Genomic DNA, 25,999 nt, shown 5'->3' on the forward strand with positions numbered 1-25,999 from the left:
GACAGTCGGCTGTGATTAGGGAAGAGGAAGCTTCACTGACATGCTGCAGCCCCCGCCAAACCCCGCTGATCACAGTGAAAGTCAAATGTCTGAAAAAAAAAAAAAAGTCAAATGTCTGGAAACCTTGTAACCCACCATTATAACGGCTGGGTATAGGAAAACAATTGCTTGCCCTTTACAAGTGGCTTATGACTGCCCTTGGTTGTCTGAGTTTCTCTTTAATTATAGTCCCTCTTTAAACACCCAAACACACAAGGCCTTTGTAGACTTGAACTCCCTCTCGCTCACACACAATCCTCCCATAGGCACACTCTCCCTTTCATTTACAGAGCATAATCACTGCGTCTTACTCATTCACATAATGATTTTCAGCCCCGTGAATCTCAATGGAAGAGGGGCCCCTGGAGACCGATGGGCATCTGGGCAGCTTCCTGTTCCAAGGCCCCAGGGAAATCTTGGAAGAGTGGGTCCTTTATGGGGAGAAGATAATGGGTAAAAAGTGCTCTTCACTGATGGACCAGTCCCAGCGCTCTCTTCCTTTCAGCAGTGGAATTGTTTACTTGAGCAGCCACTTCTCTAAGAAAATTTCAAAATTCTTCCACACACCTCCTTGTTAGGCATCAGAGTCCTGTCTTCTCCTCTTGTAAACTCAACTCAGAGCCTTTTGGTTCTGTGACGATGTTCTAGGTATCAGGAGAGATACCTAGAAGAAAGAAGTTGCCAGAAGAAAGAAGTTGATGTTACTGAGAGACACAGAGGATCTCAAGGACCAGCACTTGAAACAGGGCTCCTAGAACCCCCCACTCAAAACTGGTCGGGAGCTCATGGCTTGATGGTCTGTCTTTCATGCCAGTGCCCTGCGTGGTACTTAGTTGAGGATCAAATGAAATAAACTCCTGGGAGAAGTACCCTCTGGGTTTTCTACTGTACACCAGTCCCTCAGTCTCTCCTTGGCAGGAACACCACCTTTCTCCACATCCTCACCAGGCACCAGCGTGCTAGTCATTGCTGCACAAGGTTCTCCACTCTCTTCCCTAAGCCCTGAGGGGGTAGCATTCGCCTATTTCTGTGGTGTAAATACTTCCACCAGGATCTCTTCCAAGAGCAGCACACCGTTCAGCATTTCCACCCTCTTCCCGCCTCCTTCTGCTCTCTGGAAGCTGTGGGCTATCCTGGAGAGGGTTGGTGGTTCAGAGCCCAATAGTCGATTAGGGAGTGACGAGGTTTGTTTTTAAACATAATTTGTAATTGTAAGTTTATAGAATTTAACTTTTTAATAACGGCTGTGTTTCACAGCTGACTGGCAAACTGCCTGACAATTTAACAATCTGCACCAACCCAGCCAGCACACCACTGGCCCCCTGGGCAGACCTTGGGCGTAGGTGGCCCTGGGTTTCAGAAGGGCTCTCCATGTTCCTGGGAAGTTGCCCTTCTGGCATTAGGACATTCACAGGGATCATTCTTGGTTCTGGTTCTTTCAGGGGACAGTGTCATGAAGAACCAGCAGGGATGTTGCAACAGGAGGGCCTGGGATGGGTGGGGGTGGGGGGCAGGGGTGGGTCTTCATCCCCAACTCCTCAACCGAACTGCCTTGAGAGTGGCAGTGGGCAGATGTCCGTTGGGGCAGAAGTAACCGATATGTCGGGCGTGTCGGCCACCAGGGCATAACTTGAGGGCAAAAAACGCGAACTGAGATTCCTGTTTCTCGGCCAGCCCACGCCTCCTGCCTCAGCTCAACGCCACTCCCTCCCCGCCTAGTGGCTCTCGGCTCTGGAGGCGGGACCGAGTTCTTCGATGGCCCCCGGAGGCTCCCAGCTGCAAGCTTTGGGAGGCTGGGAGGCGAGAGAGGGAGGGGCGCCGACTGGGCAGTCCAAAGAGAAGGGGGCCTTTAATAGGCTCGCCCAGCGCCCGGTTTGTGGCGCTACGAGTGGCTGCAGTTGGGAGAAGCGGCCCGGCACCTCCCTCTAGTTCTCGGCTGCAAATCTTCGCCTTGCACTTGACAGCGGTTGCACTTAAGTTCTGCGGCGCGCTTTGCTAGGGAAGGCACAGGTAGGGGGCGCGGGCTGCAGGGCGCTCGCTCGCCGCTCGCCGCTCGGGGAGCCGTCGCCCTCCCTTCGCTCTCCTTCCCGGGAGCTGCGGGCTGCCCGGAGCGTCGGCGGTGCCGGTGCGGGCTGCACCGAGATCGTGCCGGCGGCTGCTCCTGCTCCGAGAGCGGGGCTGTGCGCTGCCCGCCGCCATGCTTCTGCTGGGCATCTTAACCCTGGCTCTCGCCGGGGCACCCGCGGGCGGTGCAGAGCCAGAGCGGGAGGTGGTGGTGCCCATCCTACTGGACCCGGACATCAACGGCCGCCAGTACTACCGGCGGGGCCCCGAGGACCCCGGGGATCAGGGGCTCATTTTTCAGATCACGGCGTTTCAGGAGGACTTTTACCTCCACCTGACACCGGATGCCCAGTTCCTGGCGCCTGCCTTCGCCACTGAGCATCTGGGGGTCCCGCTCCAGGGGCTCCCCGCGAACTCCCCGGACCTGCGACGTTGCTTTTACTCCGGGGACGTGAACGCCGAGCCGGATTCGTTCGCGGCCGTGAGCCTGTGCGGGGGGCTGCGCGGAGCCTTCGGTTACCGGGGCGTGGAGTATGTCATTAGCCCGCTGCCCAACGCCAGTGCGCCCGCGGCGCAGCGCAACCGCCAGGGCGCACACCTCCTCCAGCGCCGCGGCGCCCCTGGCGGGCCTCCCGGAGACCCCACCTCTCGCTGCGGGGTGGCTTCAGGCTGGAACCCCGCCATCCTGCGGGCTCTGGACCCTTACAAGCCTCGGCGGACCGGCTTAGGGGAGAGTCGCAGCAGGCGCAGGTCTGGGCGCGCCAAGCGCTTCGTGTCCATCCCGCGCTACGTGGAGACTCTGGTGGTGGCGGACGAGTCCATGGTCAAGTTCCACGGCGAGGACTTGGAGCACTACCTGCTGACGCTGCTGGCCACCGCGGCGCGCCTCTACCGCCACCCCAGCATCCTCAACCCCATCAGCATCGTCGTGGTCAAGGTGCTGCTCCTTGGAGACCGCGACGCGGGGCCCAAGGTCACAGGCAACGCGGCCTTGACGCTGCGCAACTTCTGTGCCTGGCAGAAGAAGCTGAACAAAGTTAGCGACAAGCACCCCGAGTACTGGGACACCGCCATCCTCTTCACCAGGCAGGTAAGTTCATCTGTCACCTCTCTGGACCCACGCGGCTTCATTTCCATCAGGTCACTGCCCTTAGCTCTCCAGATGCGCTTTGTGCTGTGCCATGCCCCTCCCCCTTCTCCCCCAAGTTCAAATTTCCTTGCTCTCCTCCAACTCCCACTTTGGATCTTCCAGGGAGAGCCCGCTCCTAGGCTCAGCGAACTCTGGCTCAGGGGCATCTGGGTGCACGTGGGCGGTCAGAAGGTGTCGGCCTGGTGTGGCCAATCAGCGCCTCCTGGATCAGGTGCCAAGGGGCCGGAGCCCAGGAAGTTGCCGCCCAGGAGCCGGAGTTTGTCTCCAGGCAGATAGGAGGCATTGGGGAGGGCGGGTGGGGAAAAGTCCGCCCTTTTTTATGGGGGCGTCTAAGTTGCTTCAGGCACCCAGGTTCCCTCCCTCTGCTGGTAGAACTAACTGGCAGGTGATCCAAATGGCCCGGCGAAGCACCTGGTGACATTTCTCACGGGTGACATGTTCAGTTTGTCCTCTCTGTTCTGGGCCTGGAAAACTTGGATGTGGGATATTTTGTAGGTTCCAGTGAAAGGACAGACTCAAGTACTGGGACCATTCTCCCTCGGTCACTGCTGCCTCCTCTATACCCCCTTGTGCTGGGCCTGCCTTCTGTTTGAGGGGCTTCCAGTACATTCGGAGCAGGCCATCTATGTAGGGGACCCTGTTTGGATCTTGAGGTTTCACTTGGAGCTGAGTTGGGAAGATCTCTTTCAATTTTCCCATGTCCTTGTTGGTGGAGGGTGACCCTTGGCCCCGATGTATGCTGGGGAACAGAGCAGGCAAGGTTGCTCCTGACCTCGAATCATTGAAACCGCCTGCGACTGCCCGGGACCGCAGCGTTCTGGCTTCTGCCCCTGGCCTTGTGGCAGGGTGTGAGCTCAGGGAAGGGCACTGGGGACCTAGCTACAGGGTTGGAAAGAGACTGAATATTGGGGTTAGAAAGCAGATCAGAAAAGCAGCTGTGCCTTTGCTATGGATCTGGGAAAGTGTAGATTTGTAGATGTTGGAGTGATTGGGTACTGTGAAGCTTCTGGACTCTTAAAATTTGATAGATACTGGAGACTGGGAGAAAAAGGGGCATTCACATGACCCGCTCCCTCTGTTTTGGGGGCTGCGACTTGAATCTGTGCCATACCACAGCGTCCTGGGGAAGGCACAGAATCCATGGTTACCCGTGGGGCTCTGAATCTCCACAGTTTCTGAATGGCCCCTCGAAGCTGGACTGGCGCACTTGGGCTGGAGGTGGAGTCCTCTACACTAACCCATTTGGCACAGCTAGTCCCTTCCCGCAGCTGAACTTCCTCCTTTCCCAGCCTTCTCCTCCCACCACCTGGTTTCTCTAGGGAGGTCTTTGGCCTGAGTCTGTTTCCTTGCGCTCATTCTTCCAATTGAGGTCTATGGAGCTGCCACTGCCCAGCCCTCACAAGCACCGCCTGAGTCATGGGGAAACGACAGAGGAGGTGGCTTTGACCTCTGCGTGCAGGCCAACTCGGCAGGCAGATTGCCGGGGGGAAGCAAGCAAAAGCCGAGAACAGGATAGCTTAATGGGCAAAGCAGCTGCGGCTCATCTGCTGCCTGGGATGCCCTGTGGAGGGAGGGCCCTCCCTGGCTCGAAAGCACCAGACCTCGGTCTCTGCTGCCCAGGGGCCAGGCGACTTTTGGAACCAGCCCTGGGAAGAGGACTCCTGCCGGGACCATGGGCCATGCTGTTAGAAGGACCCCACTTGTGACGAAGAAGCCAGCTTCTTCAAGCAGCACGCCAGCTTCTGTCTGTCAGCGTGTGAGTTAGACCCCCGGGGACTATGTTGACAACGCATAATGGGTCCAAGATGTATGACCGCTTGGGTCAGAGACGGTGACGAGCAAGATGTGACTTCAGAGGCTCTCTTCCTCTCCGTCGTCCAGAGGGCAGAGCCAGGCCGCGGGGAGGTCGCGTGGGTAGGTCTGTCCTCCACGCATGTGCTCTGCGGGATAGAGTAAACGCCCCTCCCTCACCGCCTGGCCAGCACAGGCTGCAGAGCCCGCTGCATTCCCAGAGCCTGAGGAACTGCTCATTCCTGAACTCCCCCGGGAAGGTACAGTATGCGATGAGAACATGCGCGCACAGCTGCGCTTGCCAGATGTGGTCTCCGGGAACCCCGGGGGGAGTCGCCTGCTGCCCTCCGACACAGGAGGGACTTCTGTTTTGCTTCGTGAGGGTCAGTCGTGATCCTTTACATCAGATGTATGAGCTGCTCTGCTTAAACCTGGCTTATGATGGCGGCGTAATCAATGCATTTCAAACTAAAGTTCGAATGATAGATACTCTATGCATGTAGCTTGTTTGGATGAGGAGTTTTTAGAAATGCACTTATTTTGTAAACCAGCTTTTGTTTATAAGGGCTCCGGAGAGGAGGGACACCTTTAGAGTCACCTATTGCTTGATTCTCCCAGAGAAATGGGAAAATTGGCTGGTGACTCTCTAACCGATTGCACACTCTAGTTGTGGTTTCCACAGAGAGAGAGAGCGGTTAGGAAGGGGCCAGGCTTGGCCCCTTGGAGCTCCAGGTGCCAGGGGTACCTGCAAGGAGAGCAGCGCCCCCCCCCCCCCCCCCTTGGACAGCCCATCGAGCGGCCGTGCATGACAACAAGCCTGGGCGGGGCTGTGGGAGATGCTGCTGTCCTTGGCAGGCAGTGGGAGGGGCGTGGGGTGTTGAAATCAAAACACGGGGAAGACAAGACCCAGGGAGCCTCCTGTGCACAAAAGGAGAAAGAAATGGATCACCCGACAAGTATTTTGACAATCTGAGGAGTTTGCTTAACGATTCAGAGAAAGTTCATGTTCCTGGAGAAAGAGCACATCTGATTTTCTGAGGCGATCAGCTTGCAGCCTCATAACAGCAGGGTGAGGTCAGCGCGGGATGGGAACCAGGGCGGTGCGGAAGCCGAGCCAGGCTTTCTGGGTGGACGCTGGCTTCCGAGGAGGGACGTTCCTGAGGCTTCCTGTTGCTCCGGTGGCCGCCGGAGCCAGCCAGTCCATGCGAGCCCCTCTCCTCTCTCCAAGCCCAGCGCCTCCGCTGTTTGGGTAACTGTGATAGACTGGTTTCCATTCATGCATTCATACATTCTTCTAATACTCACCGAGCTATCCTGGGCCGTGGAGATAGAGATATTGGTAAGAGGTGGCCTCTGGCCCCCAGGAATTGACCAGGAGTCAGGGAGCCCAACAAGGAAACAGCTCATTACCATACGGTGTGGTACAGTGTCCCACTGGGAGGCTTGGGGCTCCTCTGCTGGAAGTCAAGTGGGGGGTCATTCTTTTTAAACTAGAGCCTGTGAAGCACTCAGAGGGACAGGCCTCAAGAAAGGCACTGAGCCCTCGCCGGTTTGGCTCAGTGGATAGAGCATTGGCCCACAGACTGAAGGGTCCCGGGTTCGATTCCCTTCAAGGGCACACACCTAGGTTGCAGGCTCGATCCCCAGCCCTGGTCAGGGCACATGCAGGAGGCAACCAATCAATGCTTCTTTCTCTCTCTCTCTGTCTCTCCCCCTCCTTTCCATTCTCTCTAAAAATCAATAGAAAAATATCCTAGGGTGAGGATAAAAAAAAAAAAAGACCCTGACACTGAGGCTGGGAGCCGGTGGTGATGGGGAAGGAAGCTTGTTGGACCTCATAGGTGACCTCCCCTCCATTCAACCATCTGTTTTGCAATTTGTGACTTTTCCTCCTTTGGATTGACTTTGTTTTTTTTACTTTTTTTTTTTTTTAGGATTTGTGATTTGTGGTTTCTCTGTCTTCTCAGCCCTTCATTTACTTTGCTTTTTCTGTTGCGCTTGGTACCACTTTATCCCATGCCCTGTCCTCTCCTGTCCGTGTTTTCTTCCATGCTCTTCTTTTCCACTTTCAGGATTATTGAGGAGGCTCTCTGTCATCATTCTCTCCTCCTTTATTCTCTTCATTCACATTTTCATCTTTCTGCCTCTCCCCAGCCACAGCTCGGCACTTATCTTCTTGTTTGGGCCTTGGGTACCTCCCTGTCTTGTGGGGGGATCTATGCATCTCTAGACTATGCAGAGTGGAACAGCATTCTGGAACCTCATTTGAAATAGAAGCCAGTTATTTCTATAATAAACTAGTTGCAATATGGCAGTGAAATTTAGTGCTCAGATAAAAAAAGAAAAGAAAAGTAGCTCCGTGGTTGCGTATTGCGACCCATGAATCAAGGAGGAAAAGGTTCAATTCCCTGTCAGGCCACATATGTGGGTTTTAGCTTTGATCCCCAGTAGGGGGCGTGCAGGAGGCAGCCGATCAGTGATTCTCTCTTATCATTGATGTTTCTATCTCTCTCTCCCTCTCCCTTCCTCTCTCTGAAATCAGTAAAAAACATATTAAAAAAATACAATGTTAAAAAACAAAATGATAATATGTATTTTACACACATCTCCCAATACAATAAAAAGAATCGTAATTTTGTCAGGATCTTTTCCCAAGTCAGGATGTGGGAGATATTAACACAGAAGGGCACCTGCAGATTTGTTTTTTAATAACTTTGTCAATATCACTAAATGGAAACTTAACACCTTTCCTTCTGGGAGGGAGAAGGTAAGGGGAGGGAGGCGTGGACTAGGATTGCTCCCTGACTTTCAGGGTGATTCCCCTTCTCCCTCCTTTTCTCACTTACACCAAGTCAGTCGGCCAATGGTAGAGTGCACGGGAATATTTTTTTGTTCTTTTTTTTTTTTTTTAAAAACAAACAAACACTAGTTTAGTCAGGAAAGCAAGTGAGGTTTTCTCCCTCCTTAGCTCTTGCTCTTCTCCTTCCTTCGAGCCTCCCTGTGGTGGTATCACTGTCAGCACTTACCCTCTCCTCACCTTGACACCTGCCTTCTGTTCTTGGCACGATGGGAAGAACATAGGCTAGACTCTAGCTGCTAGAGCCAGGCAAGCTGCATTGGAATCCGGACACTTGCTCTTTAAGCAACAGACATGGAATGAATCAACTCTTTGATCCATAGAATGGGGACCAGGATGACAATGAAGGGACCTAACGTAATGGCTGTTGCCAGGATAAGCTACCAAGTGTTCCCGAGTAGGCACCCAGGTACTGGCAGCTGTTAGCACCACTACCTCACTCAGGACAGTCTTCCCCCGTTATCCACGGTTTCAGCTACTGGCTGTCAACTGAGGTCTGAAAATATTAGACCAGAAATAAACATACTTCTTTGTCTTAATTCTCACCTGAGAATATTTTTTCCCATTGATTTTTTTTAGAAAGAGTGGAAGAGAGAGGGAAAGACAGAGAGAAATATCCATGTGAGAGGAACACATCGATTGGTTGCCTCCTGCACATGCCCCGACCAGCGCCCGGGCTGGGAAGGAGCCTGCAACCCAATGAGGTACGTGCCTTTGACCCGAATCGAACCTGGGACCCTTCTATCCACAGGCCGACGCTCTATCCACTGAACCAAACCAGCTAGGGCAACATATGTTTTAAATTGAACGCTGTTAGTCGCTAAGCAGCCCTCTGGGTTATCATCAGATCGATTGTTGCGGTATTGAAGTGCTTGTATTCAAGCCAGCATGATTGTACCGAATAATGGCTCCCAATGCCGGCAGTTTGGTACGCCAATGAGAAGCTGTAAAGTGCTTCTTTTAAGTGTAGAGATGAGTGCAAAATATCAAAATAAGATATTATGAGAGAGAAAGAGACCATAATTCACATAACTTCTATTACAGTATATTGTTAAAATTGTTCTATTTCATTGCTCATTTCTTACTGTGCCTAAGTGATAAACTCTATCATGGGTGTGTATGTCCAGGAAGAAACATCGCACAGATAGAGTTCAGTACTAGTCATGGTTTCAGGCATCCTCTGGGGGTCTTGGAACGTATGCCCCGTGGATGGAGGGCGAACTGTATTCGTTTGCCATTGTTGAATGATTACCTACAGGTCCTTTGCCAGAACGTCCATCTGGGACAGGCCTGATTTAAAGCATTCTGTCCCATGGCCCTTGCAAGTTTCCTTGACACCCGTCTGATGACATTCCTGCTCTGATGTGGGAACTGCGGGCTCCAGCATTTGCCACTCCCCCTGACCTGTCAGCTCCTGTAAGGCAGGACCGCTCTACCTCTGCTGGGCCCCATGCACACGCCATTGTTTAGTATGTGTCCACGGAAGGAAGGCGCCGACACAGTGTAAGGGCTGCGCGTGGCCACAGGGCTTGGTAGTTCACCTCCCTGCCTGGGGCTCATTAATCCAACGTTGTCTTAGGCTGTCAGGCTGCAGGCCTGGGAGAGGGAGTTTAGGCTCCTCTGGCATTTCATCTGGGCTCTTTGCCATCAGGCTTTTCCCTGGAGAAAGGAGGGGCCCCGGGAGGAGCCAGCAGGCAGGGTACCCGGCAGGGATGGGGTCAGTGTGTCAGTGCAGGTGTGGGGCACGGAGCCAAGTCTTGCTCATCCAGGGAGGTGGTGCAGACACCGCGCTATGAGCAGTCTCCAAAGCTAATCCTTCCGCTTTCCCCTCGGAGATAGGCCTCTCCCCATTCCAAGATCAGCTGCTCTGGGGCTGGGGTGGAGAGCCTTGCCCTCTTGAGGTTCCCCAGCACGTTCATGCTTGGGGTGCACGTGCACCGGAAGCAGTGCAGGTTCGTGGGAATTGCTCCGTTTTGAGGCTGCGCTGCCTGGATTTCAACCCTCCTCTGTCCCTCCCTCCCAGCCCAACCCTGGGCTCACTGACCCTGGCCTGGTTGTTTATCTTCTCTGGATCTCATTGTAAAATGGAACCTCATAATGGCATCTCCCTCCTCAAGCTGTTGTGAGGATTCGATGAGCTACCACAGGTAAGACTCCTCACGCAGCGTCCCGCACATAGTAATGGCTCAAGAAATGTTAGCCACTGTCATTGCATTTGGTGTGTGCCCCTTGTGATTGGATGCTTTCTAGAGAAAGTTCGGTCTTCCTGCAGGCTTTGGGTTCCTCTTCTTCCTCACTGAAGAGGTTCTTGGGGGTTTGATGGCCTCAGTCTCTTGCTATGATACCATCTGTGCATTCCAAGGGCTTTATACTCCAGTGATGCCCAATCTGCTTATAGAAGTTATAGGGCAAGTTCTCTCTTTACCAGGCAGCTGTAGTCACATCGGCCTAGCATTGAGTTGCTAGATTAAAAAAAATTTCCTTTTATTGATTTCAGAGTGTAAGGGAGAGATAGAAACATCCGTGATGAGAGAGAATCATTGATGGGCTGCCTCCTGCATGCCCTCCACTGGGGATCAAACCTCCAACCTGGGCATGCGCCCCGACCGGGAATGGAACCGACAACCTTTCAGTGCACGGGACGACGCTGAACCAACTGAGCCACACCGGCCAGGGCCAAGGTGTTCTTCTTCTTTATTTATTTTCAAATCGTGGCTCCAATCTTGAATGGTTCTTGGCCAAGATGACTCTTGGGCCACCTGGAACAAGCAGCTGCAGCTACGTGGAGAAATGACGGATGATCAGAAACAGTGAGGCAGGTAGGAACTGGGCTGAGCAGTGAGCACATTCTTGAGGCGGGAAGAGCCAGAGCAGTTTTCATTTATGGAGACGAGAGCCTGCGCTGAAGAGGTTAATGCAGTTTGAGTGCATCTGAGTTCACTCCAGAGGCGCTCATGGCACTGTGGCCCAGCGAGTCACCGAGTCACCAAGTCACCGGAGGAAGAGGGACAAGCAGAGCCTCTGACCCCAAACAGCTGCATCTTGCCACAGTGAAGGAACTGGCTACCCTAGGACAGTTGCTCTCAGCTACACCCTGACCCGCAGGACATTTGCCGGCTCTCTCCTTGTTCCTCTTGTTTGATCCAGGGAAACTGGGATTTCTTAATGGAAAGAACAGGTTGCTCCTGGCCAGGAACGGCCTGCAGCTGCTTGTCTTTGCTCCACAGAGAGTCCACCCTCCTTAAGAGGAAGGAGGCTGGAAGGAGGCTTCTGGCCGGGCCGCTGAGCCCCAGCGGCTGCCTAGACTCAGGCTGAGCTCCCCATCTGCTCTAGTCATTCCTGTGAGTAGAGGGGGACAGGACCCTGAACTTGCACCTGGGTGACCTTCACTTTCTGTGTTTGTTTTACTCTAACCCTGCATGGGTCAGTAGACAAGATGATCCTCCTTGTTTTCCATTCTGAAGGTAGTCCAGTCTCTGTGTCCCTTTACAGCCCAGAAGGCCAGATGGGGCTGAGCATCTGGGATCGGGGAGGGAGCAGAGGTGCAAGGCCCCAGTACAGTCTTGGTTCAAGGTGACAATGGGCCCCTCCCCAGCATTGTAAGCCGAAGCCCTGAGGAGAGCAGACTTGCCTAACATCACACATGTACTTGGGGCTGGGACCAGGACCAGAATCTAGGCCTCACAGCCCTGTGTCCTCTCTCTCACATAGGCCAACAGGGTGCCCCAGGGCCAAGTAACATGCTTGTCCTACAGGCTCTGACCATTAGAGGTTAGACTTTTCCGGGGCTACTGCCTTACGGGATTCTGTACTCTAGTGTCCGGGGACATATGGGCCCCATCGCCCAACCGCCTTCGTTGTGCCCCTGCATGAACCTTCGTTCCCCTTTCCTCATGGTGGGCCCTTAGCTGCTTCACAAGTGGATCCATAGGACTCACTGCTGTTCCCCAGCAGTCAGGTTCCCTAAACTGTTGGTCAGGTGCACTTCCCATCCCTCCCCCCAAGCTTTGGCAGCGGTTGTCTTTAGGTTTCAGAATCCCGAGGAAGGAGACCTTTCTGAGCCTTGGAGAGGGAAGGGTAGTTGGAAAAGAAGGGAGTTTGAAGTTCGTCCATGGGGCTCCCAGAAGTGGAGGGAGGGCCACACGCCAGCACAGGACAGAAGATCAAGGGTGCCCAGGCGTTTCGCCTGTCCTTGACCGTGGGCTCAGTCTGATGACCCTGGCGGTTCTCTGGCCGGATAACCTCGCTCATTCGGAGGTGTGACTCTCACCTGACTATGGGAAGCCAAGTTCCACTGCTCAGGTGGTAACCTTCTCAGGGCTTCGGATTAAATTTTGCTGATCTTCTGAACCATGACCCCTTTCTTCCTCTGCCCCCTGACCTCACTAACTGGGTTGCCCACCTTTTCCCCAAGTCAGCACGCACTTGCACACGCACGCACGCACGCACACACACAGCCCTTAAGAGAAGGAAGCTAACAGCTGTGTGTGTGTGTGTGTGTGTGTGTGTGTGTGTGTGTTTCTGTAAACACCTGGGCTCCCAGAGGAGAACATGCACAGCTCTTTCTCTGGAGGGATCACACAGGAGGCACCAGGCAGTCGGCTGTGAAGTCTGGAAATAGTGCTGACTGTTACCGACCTCAAGGGCACATTTTTGCCCGAGACGCGAACCTCTCCAAGCTTCCGCTTCCTGTCTGCAGAAGGTGACAGTAGTCTTTATTCCAGTGGGATGTGGTGACGATTCAGCAGGGTCATGTGTGAGAAGTGCACGCACAGTGTCAGCATTTGAGAAATCATCACCGCGATGAACTATGATCATGACTCTCAGCTTCCGCCTTTGACAAATAGGCATATCATATACCTGTCTCCTAAGACTGTTGTGGGGATGTAATAGTTTCCTGTCAGCTGTGAAGTGCCCTCCACAAGGAAGGCAAAGATGGAGAGAGGAGAAAGCCAGCATCACTGGTCAACAGTATCTTCTCAAGAGGAGCAGAATGGCCCGGCCAGTGTGGGTTAGTGGTTGAGAGTCAACCTATGAACCAGGACGTCAGCGTTCGATTCCTGGTCAGGGCACATGCCTGGGTTGCGGACTTCATCCCCAGTAGGGGGGCGTGCAGGAGGCAGCCAATCAATGATTCTCTTTCATCATTGATGTTTCTCTCTCTCTCCCCCTTTCTCTGAAATCAATAAATATATATATAAAAGAGGAGTACAATGTGTGCAAGTGTCTTATTCTAGCTCCAGGTCCTGGGCTTTGCAGTATCTGCATCGCTGGCCCATATTGTTTAATAGGTTCTTTGAGGTAGCCACCCAGGACTTCCATATCCCCGGAAGTGCCTCCTGTCAGGGGTGCTGCTAGAAGCCCTACTTCCGGTTGCAAGTTACCTTTCAGGACAAAAAAAGGGACCTTCCTGCTTAGGTCACAATCCACTTAATTCGTTTTCCTTCCTAGCAGCCATTGGGCCCACGGTCCCCCTGAGTTTCCATAGCAAGTGAGCTGTGTCTGGACAGAGGCTTGGGCCCACCTCACTCTGCCTCCTCCCAACCCAAGGAGGCCTGATGGCAGGCATGGGTGGGCCCCTGGCCAGTGACCCTTTGGCTGAGAGTCTGAGCTTAATTCATGGTTGTCCGAAAGCAGCCACTCAGCCAAGACCAAGGCTGCACAGAGCTGACTGAATGGACACTGTGCTTGCCTTCCACCCCCGCCTGCCTCTGTTAGGCACAAGCAGAGACTCGCCCAGCTGTGGGAGTCACCATTTTCTGGTCTGGAAGGCCGACTCTATATAAAGCAGTGGCCCTGTAGTTTAATTCAGTACCTCCTCATTTCCTCCCACAGGACCTCCCAGCAGAGGACTTGTGAGCCACAGAGCTGTCTTCCGAGGCCTCCTCCCTCAGCCTGGGTCAATCCCATGAATAGCCAGCCCCACAGCCCCCTGGGAGAGGGCCTGGCTGAAAAGGTGCTGCACCCGGTTAGGCTTGGAATGGGAGCGAGCTGGAATGCTCTTTCTCCCCTCAGGCCTGCCTGTTACTGTCTCTAACCTCTGGCTGGCTTCTGCTTCCCTTGCCTGGCAGGACCTGTGTGGAGCCACCACCTGTGACACGCTGGGCATGGCTGACGTGGGCACCATGTGCGACCCCAAGAGAAGCTGTTCTGTGATCGAGGACGATGGGCTCCCGTCAGCCTTCACCACTGCCCATGAGCTGGGTGAGGCTGGAGGGGGCTCTCAGGTGGGGTGGGAGAGCTCCCCTTGGGGGTCTCTCTGGGTTCCCTGGGTGCTTGGCGGGGAGACACATGGGCATATCTGTGTTTCCTCATGGCCTGAAGCCTTAGGGATCCTCTCTCAGGGCTGGCATCTTCCCTAGCAATGGCTTTGTTTCTGCTTGCCCCAGCTCAGTTGGCCAGTGATATTGTCCGAGAACATCAGTGTGTCTCATCAACCAGGCACTAAGGGGAAAATATGTTCAATACACTGCTGTCCTCACTGAGTCCGCAGCCTCCTGGATGGGACAGAGGACACAGGAACATGATGGGGACATCTGCTAAGCAATCCATCAATACATAGAAATGACCAGCCCGATTGACCCGGCTCTCTAGCTTCCCCAACTGGTCCTCTTGCCCCCATCTCTCCCCATTGCCTCCTAACTACACAGCCACTGAGCCTTCTTGCCTCACTCCACAGGCCATGTGTTCAACATGCCCCATGACAACGTGAAAGTGTGTGAGGAGGTGTTTGGGAAACTCCGGGCCAACCACATGATGTCCCCAACGCTTATCCAGATCGACCGTGCCAACCCCTGGTCAGCCTGCAGCGCTGCCATCATCACCGACTTCCTGGACAGTGGGCACGGTAAGCCAGGGCGACCGAGCAGGAGCGTCAGTCTGCCACTGTTGGTGGTGCCCGCCACCTCTCTGGACCTGTCCTCTGTTACCCAACATGTACATGACCCTGAAGAGGCGGGCTCTAAAGAGGGTCTGCCCATTCCATTGTCCCTTGCTTCATTCTCTCCCTACCCTTCAGATACTGGTTAGCCAAGCCCTGCCTTCCCCAGCTCATTCCTCATGCATGCCCTTGGCTCTCTGCAGGAGACTGCCTCCTGGACCAGCCCAGCAAGCCCATCGCCCTGCCCGAGGACCTGCCGGGAGCCAGCTACACCCTGAGCCAGCAGTGCGAGTTGGCCTTCGGTGTGGGCTCCAAGCCCTGTCCCTACATGCAGTACTGCACCAAACTGTGGTGCACCGGCAAGGCCAAGGGGCAGATGGTGTGCCAGACCCGCCACTTCCCCTGGGCAGATGGCACCAGCTGCGGCGAGGGCAAGTTCTGCCTCAAGGGAACCTGCGTGGAGAGACACAACCTCAATAAGTACAGGGTGAGTGTGCTGGAGGGGAGTAGATCCTGGTGGTCTCATCCCAGCTTTGCTATGGGACCATAACTGTGTCGCCTTGCCATGCTGTGCCTCGATTTCCCTGTCTGCGGTTCTATTACCTTCTTGACTCTAAGACTGGAGAGAAAAGATATGGTAGGTCTAAGGCAGGTGGGCAAAGCCCTTCACCCAAAGCTAGGGGTCCCCGTGCCAAACTCTGCACCTCATCCTACCTGGGAGCTCTGGACCAAAGCTAATTGATATTTGGGTTGCTCATTCTTTGGTTCCTTCCTTCCTTTCTTCCCTCATCAGCTCTCTCTGAGTGTGTTCCATGTTCAGGGAGCTGTGGGCCAGAGGTGAGCAAGGCTCTGAGCTGAAAGGAAGCTGACCCCTGGGCAAGCCTCCATATTTGCTGCACCCTGAGCCAAGCATCAGTTTCTGTTGTGGTTGATGGTTTTTGAGGCCAAACCACAATGGGAGAAACTTTATTTTTCCTGATAAGCAGGAATAGCGATCAAACCAGAACACATTCAAAACCCCAGATAGTCTCTGAATATAGTAAACACTTTCTCCAGGTCCTGGGTTGGGACGGTGAAGGGATTTGTACGTTCCCAGGCAGGAATAAGAAGTCCGTCTGCTCCCTCGATCCTGGGGAAGACCATCGCCTCCCCACCCCGGCTGGGCCGCAGGAGGGCTTGGCTTGGGGCTGTGTGTACACCGAAGCAATATAATGAAAAAGCACTCACCAAGCACGTTAGCAATTGCCCTGAGATGGGTGTGGTACGGAATTATGTAAAATCTTTTTCTGTGTTCTGGGAATATATACTTAATTAAACTTTAGCCATTTATTAGGCAACAACCCCTTGTGTTCAGGGGACTGTGTAAGACACAGTGGTGGCCAGAAAAACAAATAAAAATGGGCCGCGTCTCAGAGGGCTCACAGGCCGGTGGGGAAGCTGGAAATGGAACTGTAACACAAGACACAGGGCGGCGTGAGTTACGTGTTAAGGCAGAAGCATGAAAGTGTGTCATGGGAGATCGGGATGAGAGTTTGATGATCATGAGAGGGGTCTGAAAAAACTTGGATGAGGGGGTCAGATTTGAAGGGAGCCTTGAGGGATGAGTAGGGCGAGAGGGAGCAGAGATGAGTGACGTCAGGGAGGCGGGGCCAGCTGGAGCGTTGGGTGGATGAGGGCTCTATCAGAACCAGCTTTGGGCAGACGGTTTGGGGCTGGATTGCAGTTGTCTTGACCACCAGGCTGATGCATTTAGACTAGAAGGTCCTGGCCAGCTCCTGCTCCGGAGGATGAGATGAGTCAGGAGGATAAGGAAGATAATAACTTCTTAAGGATATTAGATATAGGGAGTGTGATCTGAGAGGCACCATCTTTTCCCCATGCTTTCTGGAATTCTCAGCCCATCAGCCGCAAAATCCACTACATCAGTGGTTCTCAACCACTGATGGTTGAGAACCACAGTGGCTGCACATTAGAATCACCTGGGAATCTTTTTAAAATCCTGATTTCTGGGCCTCATCCTCCGGAAATTCTGTTGGTGTTTTTTTTTTTTGTTGCTAATGTTGTGGCCCCACCCCATAGCATCCTCAGCCATTCCTGTGGACTCTATTTCCAAAACAGAGCCAGGAGCCAGCCATTGCTCAGCACCTCACCTGCTGTAGCCCTGGTCCAAGCCTCCGTCACGTCTTCCTTGGGTTATTGCGGTTGCTCCCTGACCGACCTTCTTACAGACTGTCTCCACCAGAGCAGCAGGGGAGCCTTTAAGTGTGAGCCAGGTCGTGCCCCTCCCGGCTTCACTCGTCTCTTAGAACGAATGAGCCCGGACTGTCTTCCTCTCCTGCTTCTCTCGCTCTGTGACCCTGGAGCACTCTGGGTACCTGCCTCCTCCAGGTCTTCATATTTGTTCCCTCTGCGTGGAGTGCCCTTTCCCTAACCCAGTGGTCGGCAAACTGTGGCTCGCGAGCCACACGCGGCTCTTTGGCCCCTTGAGTGTGGCTCTTCCACAAAATACCGACTTCTGCGCATGGGCCACGAAGTTTCAATCGCACTGTACATGCGCGCCCGCACGTGATATTTTGTGGAAGAGCCACACTGAAGGGGCCAAAGAGCCACATGTGGCTCGCAAGCCATAGCTTGCCTAACCCCTGTACAGCTCATTCCTGTACTTCCCTTTAGGCCTCTGCAAAAATGTCACCTCAGTAGTGAGGCCTCTGAGACCCCTTATAATACAGAGCACCCCAATTCTCCGAGGCCCTTCCCATCTCTCTTTCTCCCACCTGCTTTGAACCCCATCTGACACTATGTGCAGGCTTTTTATGTTTTACTTTTTTTATTTTTTTTATTGATTTCAGAGAGAAAGAGAGAGGGAGAGAGATAGAAACATCAATGATGAGAGAGAATCATTGGTGGGCTGCCTCCTGCACACCCACATTGGGGATCGAGCCTGCAACCCGGGCCTGTGATCTAACCAGGAATCGAACCCTGACCTCTTGGTTCCTAGATTGGCACTCAACCACTGAGCCATGCTGGCCAGGCGGCACAGGCTTACTGCATTGTTCACCTTGCCCTGCTTGGATGAAGTCGCTCTGAGGGCAAGGATTTGGAGCCAGGCAGGTTGTAGGAACTCAATGGATATTTGGTGAATGAATGAATGATGGCACATGAGAGGAGCACGAAGAATGTTTCCTGTAGAAACCAGTGGGAAGAAGTGGTGCCAGGTGAAAAACCATAGCATTGTCTCAGAAGTCATGGGACCAGTGCTAAATAACTGCAGAAAAACTAGAGACGGACCTAGCCGGTTTGGCTCACTGGATAGAGCATTGGCCTGCAGAATGAAGGGTCCCAGATTCAATTCCGGTGAAGGGCACATGCCCAGGTTGTGGGCTCGATCCCCAATAGGGGGCTTGCAGGAGGCAGCTGGTCAATTATTCTCTCTCATCATTGATGTTTCTATCTTTCTCTCCCTCTCTGAAATCAATTAAAAAAATATATATATATAGTAAAGATGGCAAGGCCTAGCCACAGGCTATTTCAGTATTTATTTATTTATTTTTAAATATATTTTTTATGATTTCAGAGAGGAAGGAAGAGGGAGAGAGAGATAGAAACATCCATGATGAGAGAGAATCATGGTGGATCAGCTGCCTCCTACAAGTCCCCCACTGGGGATCGAGCCCACAACCTGGGCATGTGCCCTTGACCAGAATCGAACCTGGGACCTTTCAGTTCACAGGCTGATGCTCTATCCACTGAGCCAAACCAGCTAGGGCAGTTTCAGTCTTTAGAGGTTGTTGCTGATTGGGAGCGGCTTCCCTGGTGCAATGAGACCCATGCTGCCAGCACAGAGCGGGGAGGAGGGAGAAAGAGCAGACGCAGAGGACAGTCTTAGAAATAAAAGGCTGGAATGAGGTGGGGCTCCCGCTTGAGGAGAAAGCAGGCCCCAGGGAAAGTGTTTGTTACAGGATGGAACTGCCACATGACACAATGAAGCCAGAACTCTCTCTCTCTGACAGAAGGACAGTTCGCGCAGATACGCTGAATCTATGAATATAAATTAAAGTTCTTCTGTTGCATGCGGCCAGTTCCCCATGAGCTCCATGTGGATTAGTGGTTTTAGGATGATGTGTGACTACGTTTTAATCCCAGGCTTGTTTCTCAGGGCTGATTCCTTTATTGCCCAACTGATGTGCGCTTGGGGGATACAAACTCACTTGACTGTCATCATAAGGAAAACATCCCGAAGGCCATAAATTTTCTATCCCCTCTCCACCCTCTTAAAAAATAAGACAACACTGCATAATTCAGCCCAGAGCCAAGTCGAGTTGTAAGATTGCTTCATAGACTCTTATGTTATCTCCTCTTAACACAAACATCAGAGCTGCTAATAGTGAAACTTCAAATTCAGCCCCCAAGTGAGGTTAAGATCAGTCTGGTTTTGTGAACAGTCCGCATTAGTAAACACGTACAGATAAAAAATATCCAGATATCTGTGGTTTACTAGCAACAGCTGAGGACTGGCCATGCCTTAGATTTAGAGACATATATACGCTAACAATAGGTAAGGAGACACTTTGAACTCCTGCACGATGGCAAGCACAGTGCCAGAAATATTCATACACGTTGCATCATTTAAATCTTCTGTGTGACCACACGCCTGCATTTCATGGGCCCTGTTTTTGCAGATGAAGGACCTGAGACTTGGAAAGTTTCCCGACTTGCCCTTGACCACCACTGTGGTGAGGGGAGAGGAGGCTGTAGAATTGAGCTTCATTCGGAGAGAGGGGGTTGGGGAGGCTGTACCAGTGTTGCTTTCTTGTGTGCTCAGGGTGTGGGTGTGGCACCCCAACCCCTGCAGGGGCATAACAGACTCTTCCTCACAGGTGGACGGCTCCTGGGCCAAATGGGAGCCCTACGGCCCCTGCTCTCGCACCTGTGGCGGGGGAGTGCAGCTGGCCAGGAGGCAGTGCAGCAACCCCACCCCGGCCAATGGGGGCAAGTACTGCGAGGGAGTGAGGGTGAAGTACCGATCCTGCAACCTGGAGCCCTGCCCCAGCTCAGGTGAGGAGGGAGGGCAGCGGTGGCCTGGGCCTGGGCCTGGGGGAGGCAGGTCAGGCTGGAGGTCACAGTCCCCACTTGGGGTCATTCATGGCCACAGAGTTGCTGCGGTCAAGAGTGTCTGCCTTAGGCCAGAGCCTGGGAATGCACAGGTGCACATTCCTTTTGGGATAACTTCTCTGTCTACTCCCTTGGCAAGAGGCTTTAGACTGGGAGGCTACATGGCCCAAGGGGCTGAGACGTAAGCAGAAATTCATTATCCAGGGAACCATGACCTTGGGTGGGAAGAAAAATGACTTTATTTTTATTAACCTTTTTAATTTAAAATTTAGAACTTCCTTCTATTAGAAATTTAGTATTTTTACTAAACTTTCTATCCAAAATGTAGTGGTAGCAGTACCTATGACTTTGTCACCAATAGAAATCATGGCTATTTCACATTACCTTTTAATTGTCATGGATTTCTCAAGATGCCATTTGTGCTTGTCACTACTTCAAAATTATAGGGGTTATAGACTCATGGAGTCTTGTTATTTACTGTGTAATAACAAAGAAGCATGCACATCACAATATCTTTCCAAGTATGTTGGTCATTGTATATCGATGTAATTAGTATTCCATGTAATTTATTTTATTAGTATTCTATGTAATTTAATAACATTCTGAAAATAGTTTCAGTAGCCTGCTGTAGGGCTGGTTCTATAGCACAGAGGGTTAGGGTACCTGATACAATTCCTTTAAGGCCAGATTCCTGGCGAAGGTGACCCAGAGCCTGGGAGATGCCTTATCATCAGTGTCCTGCATCCCTGGGCCCAGCCTGCTTTAGTCCGCTGAGATGGGGTGGCTTCAAGGATGGGGATCACTCAGCTAAGGGTTGGGAAGAGCCCCAGGAGGGCTCTCTACTTCGCTCCCACCTTGGCCCCTCCCTTTAGCTTTCTGTACCTGCTTGCTCCCTCCCCAGCCTCTGGCAAGAGCTTCCGGGAGGAACAGTGCGAGGCCTTCAACGGCTACAACCACAGCACCAACCGGCTCACCCTCACCGTGTCGTGGGTGCCCAAGTACTCAGGGGTGTCTCCGCAGGACAAGTGCAAGCTCATCTGCCGAGCCAACGGCACCGGCTACTTCTACGTGCTGGCACCCAAGGTGAGCGCCCTGGAGGCCAAGAGGTCAGAGAAGGTTCAAGGCCTTTGGGGAAGCCTCCAGTTGACCTGTCCTTCTCTCCATTCCTCCCCCTCCTGGGGGCAATGCAGGTGGTGGACGGTACGCTGTGTACCCCTGACTCGACCTCGGTCTGCGTCCAGGGCAAGTGCATCAAGGCTGGTTGCGACGGGAACCTGGGCTCCAAGAAGAAGTTCGACAAATGCGGGGTGTGTGGGGGAGACAATAAGAGCTGTAAGAAGGTGACAGGACTCTTCACCAAGCCCATGTGAGTGCTGGGCCCTGGAGGGCGTGGCCAGGGAGCAGGGGAGAGGAGGAGTGAGTGGCATAGCGCCCAGGCATGGGAAGCTTGAGTTCGATTGGGGTAAATGTCAGATCCTGGCCAGTATCCTTGCTGTGGAGACCACTCACACTCTTCTATGAGTATGACATTCATTCATTCATTCATTCATTCAGCAAGCAAAGATGACTGCAAAGATGCATGCTCAAGGAGGACCCCCCTCAGCAGGAGATGCTGCTCAGGGGGATGGCAGAGAGTTGTTAGGGTCTGTCTAGAGTCCTAGGGTAGGACTGACCTGGGTTCACATTTCAGTCCCCAATATTCTGGATGACTTTGGGCAAGTGACACAGTCTCTAGAATAACATATCTCTTCCCTGATGAAGTGGGCATGTCCCGAATGTACTTCATGTAGTGCTGGTGGGAGAATGAAGGGAGTTCATCCAAGTGAGATGCTTAGCATAGTAGTTGGTGCTTAATGTTCATGACGACGATAGCAAAACGCAGCTATACTGGAGGCCAAATGGGACAGCCTTCTCATGCCTGAGGCTCTGGCCTTGGGGACCAGATGGAGGTGAGAATGGCACTAAACTGTAGAGACAGGCAGTATGAGAGGCTGGGACTGAAGGAACCCCCTTCCTGGCAGACTTGTGCTGGGACCAGCAGAAGAAATGTCTCTGGGCCTTTTTTAGCCCCAACTCCGGAGCCTGCGGCTCCCTGGCCTGAGCTTTCTTAGGCCCAGCACCTTCCCTTTTATTTTCCAGAGGAATGTCCTCCTTCAAAAGTCCTGACTCATGTTCTGGGAGCACCTGGGGCAGGCAGAGCCACAGAGGCCTCATTTGTGGGGCAGGTGTGGGTGGCCAGGAGCCTCGGCCGCCCCAGGACACAGGGCTTCTGCTGAGCCCTAGGTGGGCAACTCCTCTGGCAACCTGGACACTGCAGGCTGAGGGTGTCCTAGCTGCCCTTCAGAGGGATCTGCAGCGGGGAGGCCCAGTGAGGAAGTCCTGGTTTCATGACAGGGGTTCCTTTCACATACTAGGGGAGCTAGAAGGAACCGTTGCAATCTTCTAGTTGAACCTACTCATTGTATCGGAGAGGACACTGGAACCCAGAGAGACTGACTTTAAAGCCACCAGGGAGTTGGTGTCCCAGCCAAGACTTGATCTGGGTCCCACACTCCAGGGCCAGTGTGTACCTCTGCACTGAGGCCCAGCCTGGGACTCAGGGACTTATCGCCTCTCCCTCCCCGCTCCCTCCTCACTGGGTGCTTCCTCTGCTGTGGGTGCAGTAGCTAATTTCATCCTCATTACAATGCCACGTGCTATGTGTGACTATGGTCTCTGGGTGTGGAAACTGAGAAGCTAAGGAACTTACGTAAGGACATCAGCGAAGTGTGTGGTAGGGATCCCTCTGACCCCAACACTCCCGGTCTTACTCATATGCTGGAATTCACCAAAATATCATTGTATTGAAGAAGAAAGACCATCAGGCGATGCAGCCAAGCATACTTAGTTTTAAATGACCTGAAGACAATCTCCCTTTCATCTTGCAGCTCGTGTGTGTCTCCAGGGCCCCTGAGCGCTGGCTGAGGCAGCCTGGTTGGTCTTGGTTCTTTGCCATCTTCATGACCTACCCCAGGCCTTATTGTTGTTCTATAGAACTTAAAAATTATATATATATATATATATATATATATATTATTGATTTTAGAGGAAGGGAGAAGAAGAGAGAGATTGAAACATCAATGATGAGAGAGAATCATTGATCACCTGCCTCCTGCACACCCCACACTGGGGATTGAGCCCACAACCCGGGCATGTGCCCTGACCGGGAATCGAACCTTGACCTCCTGGTTCATGTGTCGATGCTCAACCACTGAGCCACACCGGCTGGGCCCACCCCAGGTTTCGTGAAAGGGGAATCTTTATGATATTAGTGGGATCCGGGTCTTTACCCCCAGGCATCTGACTAATGCGAAACCCCCTCCCGCCGCAGGCACGGCTACAATTTCGTGGTGGCCATTCCCGCAGGCGCCTCGAGCATTGACATCCGGCAGCGCGGCTACAGGGGGCTGATTGGCGATGAGAACTACCTGGCCCTGAAGAACAGCCAAGGCAAGTACCTGCTCAATGGGCACTTCGTGGTGTCACCCATGGAGCGGGACCTGGTGGTGAAGGGCAGCGTGCTGCGCTACAGTGGCACGGGCATGGCCGTGGAGAGCCTGCAGGCCTCCCGGCCCATCCTGGAGCCCCTGACCGTGGAGGTCCTCTCTGTGGGGAAGATGACGCCGCCGCGGGTCCGCTATTCCTTCTATCTGCCCAAAGAGCCCCGGGAGGACAAGTCCTCCCACTCCAAGGACCCCCGGGGGCCTTCCGTGCTCCACAACAGCGTCCTCAGCCTCTCCAATCAAGTGGAGCAGCCGGATGACAGGCCCGCTGCGCGCTGGGTGGCGGGCAGCTGGGGGCCGTGCTCCGTGACCTGCGGCGGGGGCCTGCAGAGGCGGGCGGTGGTCTGCCGGGGCGCCCCCGGGCAGCGCGCAGCATCTGCCTGCAATGCCAACCATCGGCCGGCGGAGACGCGAGCCTGTGGGGACCCCTGCCCGACCTGGGAGCTCGGGGCCTGGTCGCCCTGCTCCAAGAGCTGTGGCCGCGGCTTTAAGAGGCGTCCACTCAAGTGTGTGGGCCGCGGAGGGCGGCTGCTGGCCCGGGACCAGTGCAACCTGCGTCGGAAGCCCCAGGAACTGGACTTCTGCATCCTGAGGCCGTGCTGAGTGGGATCTACGGTGCTGCCGGTGTTCTGGCCAGCGGGAGCTGTGGGCAGGAGGCCCGCGCCATGATGTCACCACATCCAGGGACAAGGATCATGGGTGGGAGCGAGTGGTTTCCTCCTACCCCCTGGGTGGGGAGCTAAGTCACTAACACACAGTCTACCTCACACCTGGTTCCTCCAGGGCCCAGTCTCGGGAGAGGCTGAGAGGTGCGGGTGCTGGGCAAGAAGGTGCTGGGGCCCAGTTTCCAAGAGACCTGGAGGGTGGCCACTCCCAGGCAGACTTCAGGGACCTGGGCCTCCATCGGGGAGGCCACAGGCTGCCGGAAGGGCCAGGGTCCAGCAGCTGGCATCCTCAGGTGGCCCCAGGGGCTCTGAGCCGTCTCTGAACAAGGTGCTTTTAGCCCACTTTCCTTTTCTGACCGACAGACTGAACCATGCACATGGGCTGGGGTGAGCAGGCGTGGAGGGAGGGGGAGGTGAGGTGTACCTGCAGCCCAGGCCACTCTTCTTGAGGAGGGCTGGATGTATGGGGGAGTCCTGAGGTTCCTCATCTTCCTTCTACTCTGGCCCCCCTTTAAAGAGACACCTCTTCTCCTGTGTCATCCAGGCCTCCAGCGGGAGGGCTGTCACACCAGTGTCCTCTGAGGATCCGCGGGAAGGGATAGGACGTCGATAGGGAGCCCGTTGTCTTCACGAGGGATCCGACCATTTAAAAAAAATGCTGAAACGTCTAAGGGGAGATGGATTCTGTGGCTGAAGCAGGGGGTTTGGGGAGAGATCTCAAGGGCTCTGCGGTCCCTGCGGCTGGGCTGAGCCTGGGGGAATGTCACCCTAGGGTGGGAGGAGGAGGCCTGGGTTCTGATGGCTTCCTCCTCCAGGGAGGTAGGTGTCAATCAGGCTGATGCCTTCGGCTTGGCATCGCCTTCCCAGTGGTCAGGATCCCGGGCCTACTAAGAGGGCATGGGGTATGCCCAGGAGGGCCGGTGCTGAAACTCCACATGCCTGCAGGTTGGTCCTCATCCGGACAGCTCCATGCAGTCTGGCTTGGGCATGTCATGTGGCATCCCGGGCTGCGGTTTCTGCAGTTGGAAAATGGGATTCACTAGTTGCTACCTCAGGCTGTACTCTCGGGGAACCCCACCTTGGCCCTCCCCCGGGGCAGCAGTGATGTCCTGGTGCTTCCAGAAGACCCGGCCGCGTCCTTATAGACTGAGCTGTCCAGGCACAAAGATGCGCTCAGGTGCATGGCTCTCTGCTGTCCACAGCCTGGCCACTCACTGCGGCTCCAAATACGCAGACAGGTGCCTTCTCTCAGGTGCCCTGGCCACAGGGGACACCAAGAATCGATCACCTGACCCAGGGGCCTTGATAACCGCCAATGGGAGCGGCTGGCGAGCTGTCTACCTTGGAGACATGTTAGGGGAGTGGGAAGCAGGGCGCTCCTACAGCTCCAAGTGGGGAGATGTTTTGGGGTCGGGTCCTTTGGCCAAGTAGGGTCTTTCTGAGGGCTCGGCTGCCCCAGGGTACACATGGAAGGTTCTGCTTCTGAGCGTAGGTTTGAGTCCTGGACTTCAGCGAGGTGACATCAGGGCAGGTGTGTTCATTCGGTTTCCCCTCTTAGAATCCGCAAGTCAGCCGGGTAGCCAGGCGGGCCTCTGGGATGGCGTTCTCATCCCAGTCTAACGCTGGCTGAGCCCTGGCGCAGAGCCCCCTGGAGCAGGGGGCGTGCTGAGCTTGGAGGCAGGGCTGCAGTCTCCCTGGGAGACCAAGGGAGGAGGGTTCCTTGTCCCGCAGGAGTGCGCACTGGAGGCTGCAGGGCTAAGAGGAGCCCAGGGTGCCAGGCCGGACACAGACCTGCCGACCGACAGCAGCACTGCGCCCTGTGCCTGGTGCACCCGTCCTTGGCGAGGAGAGGGGGTCATGGGGGCCGTGGGGGATGGGTAGGGGAAGGGGTGGCGGGGG

At 54.1% G+C, this 25,999-nt stretch overlaps 2 protein-coding genes across 2 annotated transcripts in view; one reads left to right on the forward strand and one right to left on the reverse strand.

Moving 5' to 3' along the window:
* Window positions 1–25,999, reverse strand: part of SNX19 (sorting nexin 19) — a gene marked incomplete at its 5' end in the record, with an annotated part of 400,377 nt that overhangs the window by 86,441 nt on the left and 287,937 nt on the right. The window lies entirely within an intron of this gene.
* On the forward strand, window positions 1,722–24,038 carry ADAMTS15 (ADAM metallopeptidase with thrombospondin type 1 motif 15; the record flags this gene model as incomplete). The annotated part of the gene is made up of 8 exons (XM_081114052.1): window positions 1,722–3,193; window positions 13,973–14,105; window positions 14,581–14,748; window positions 14,985–15,268; window positions 19,659–19,836; window positions 20,795–20,976; window positions 21,084–21,259; window positions 23,264–24,038. The coding sequence occupies exons 1-8, from the start codon at window positions 2,237–2,239 to the stop codon at window positions 24,036–24,038; spliced, it is 2,853 nt and encodes a 950-aa protein (XP_080970178.1). The 5' UTR covers window positions 1,722–2,236.

The sequence above is a fragment of the Myotis nattereri genome (genome assembly GCF_964212035.1).
Source record: "Myotis nattereri genome assembly, chromosome: 19".
Classification (NCBI taxonomy): Eukaryota; Metazoa; Chordata; class Mammalia; order Chiroptera; family Vespertilionidae; genus Myotis; species Myotis nattereri.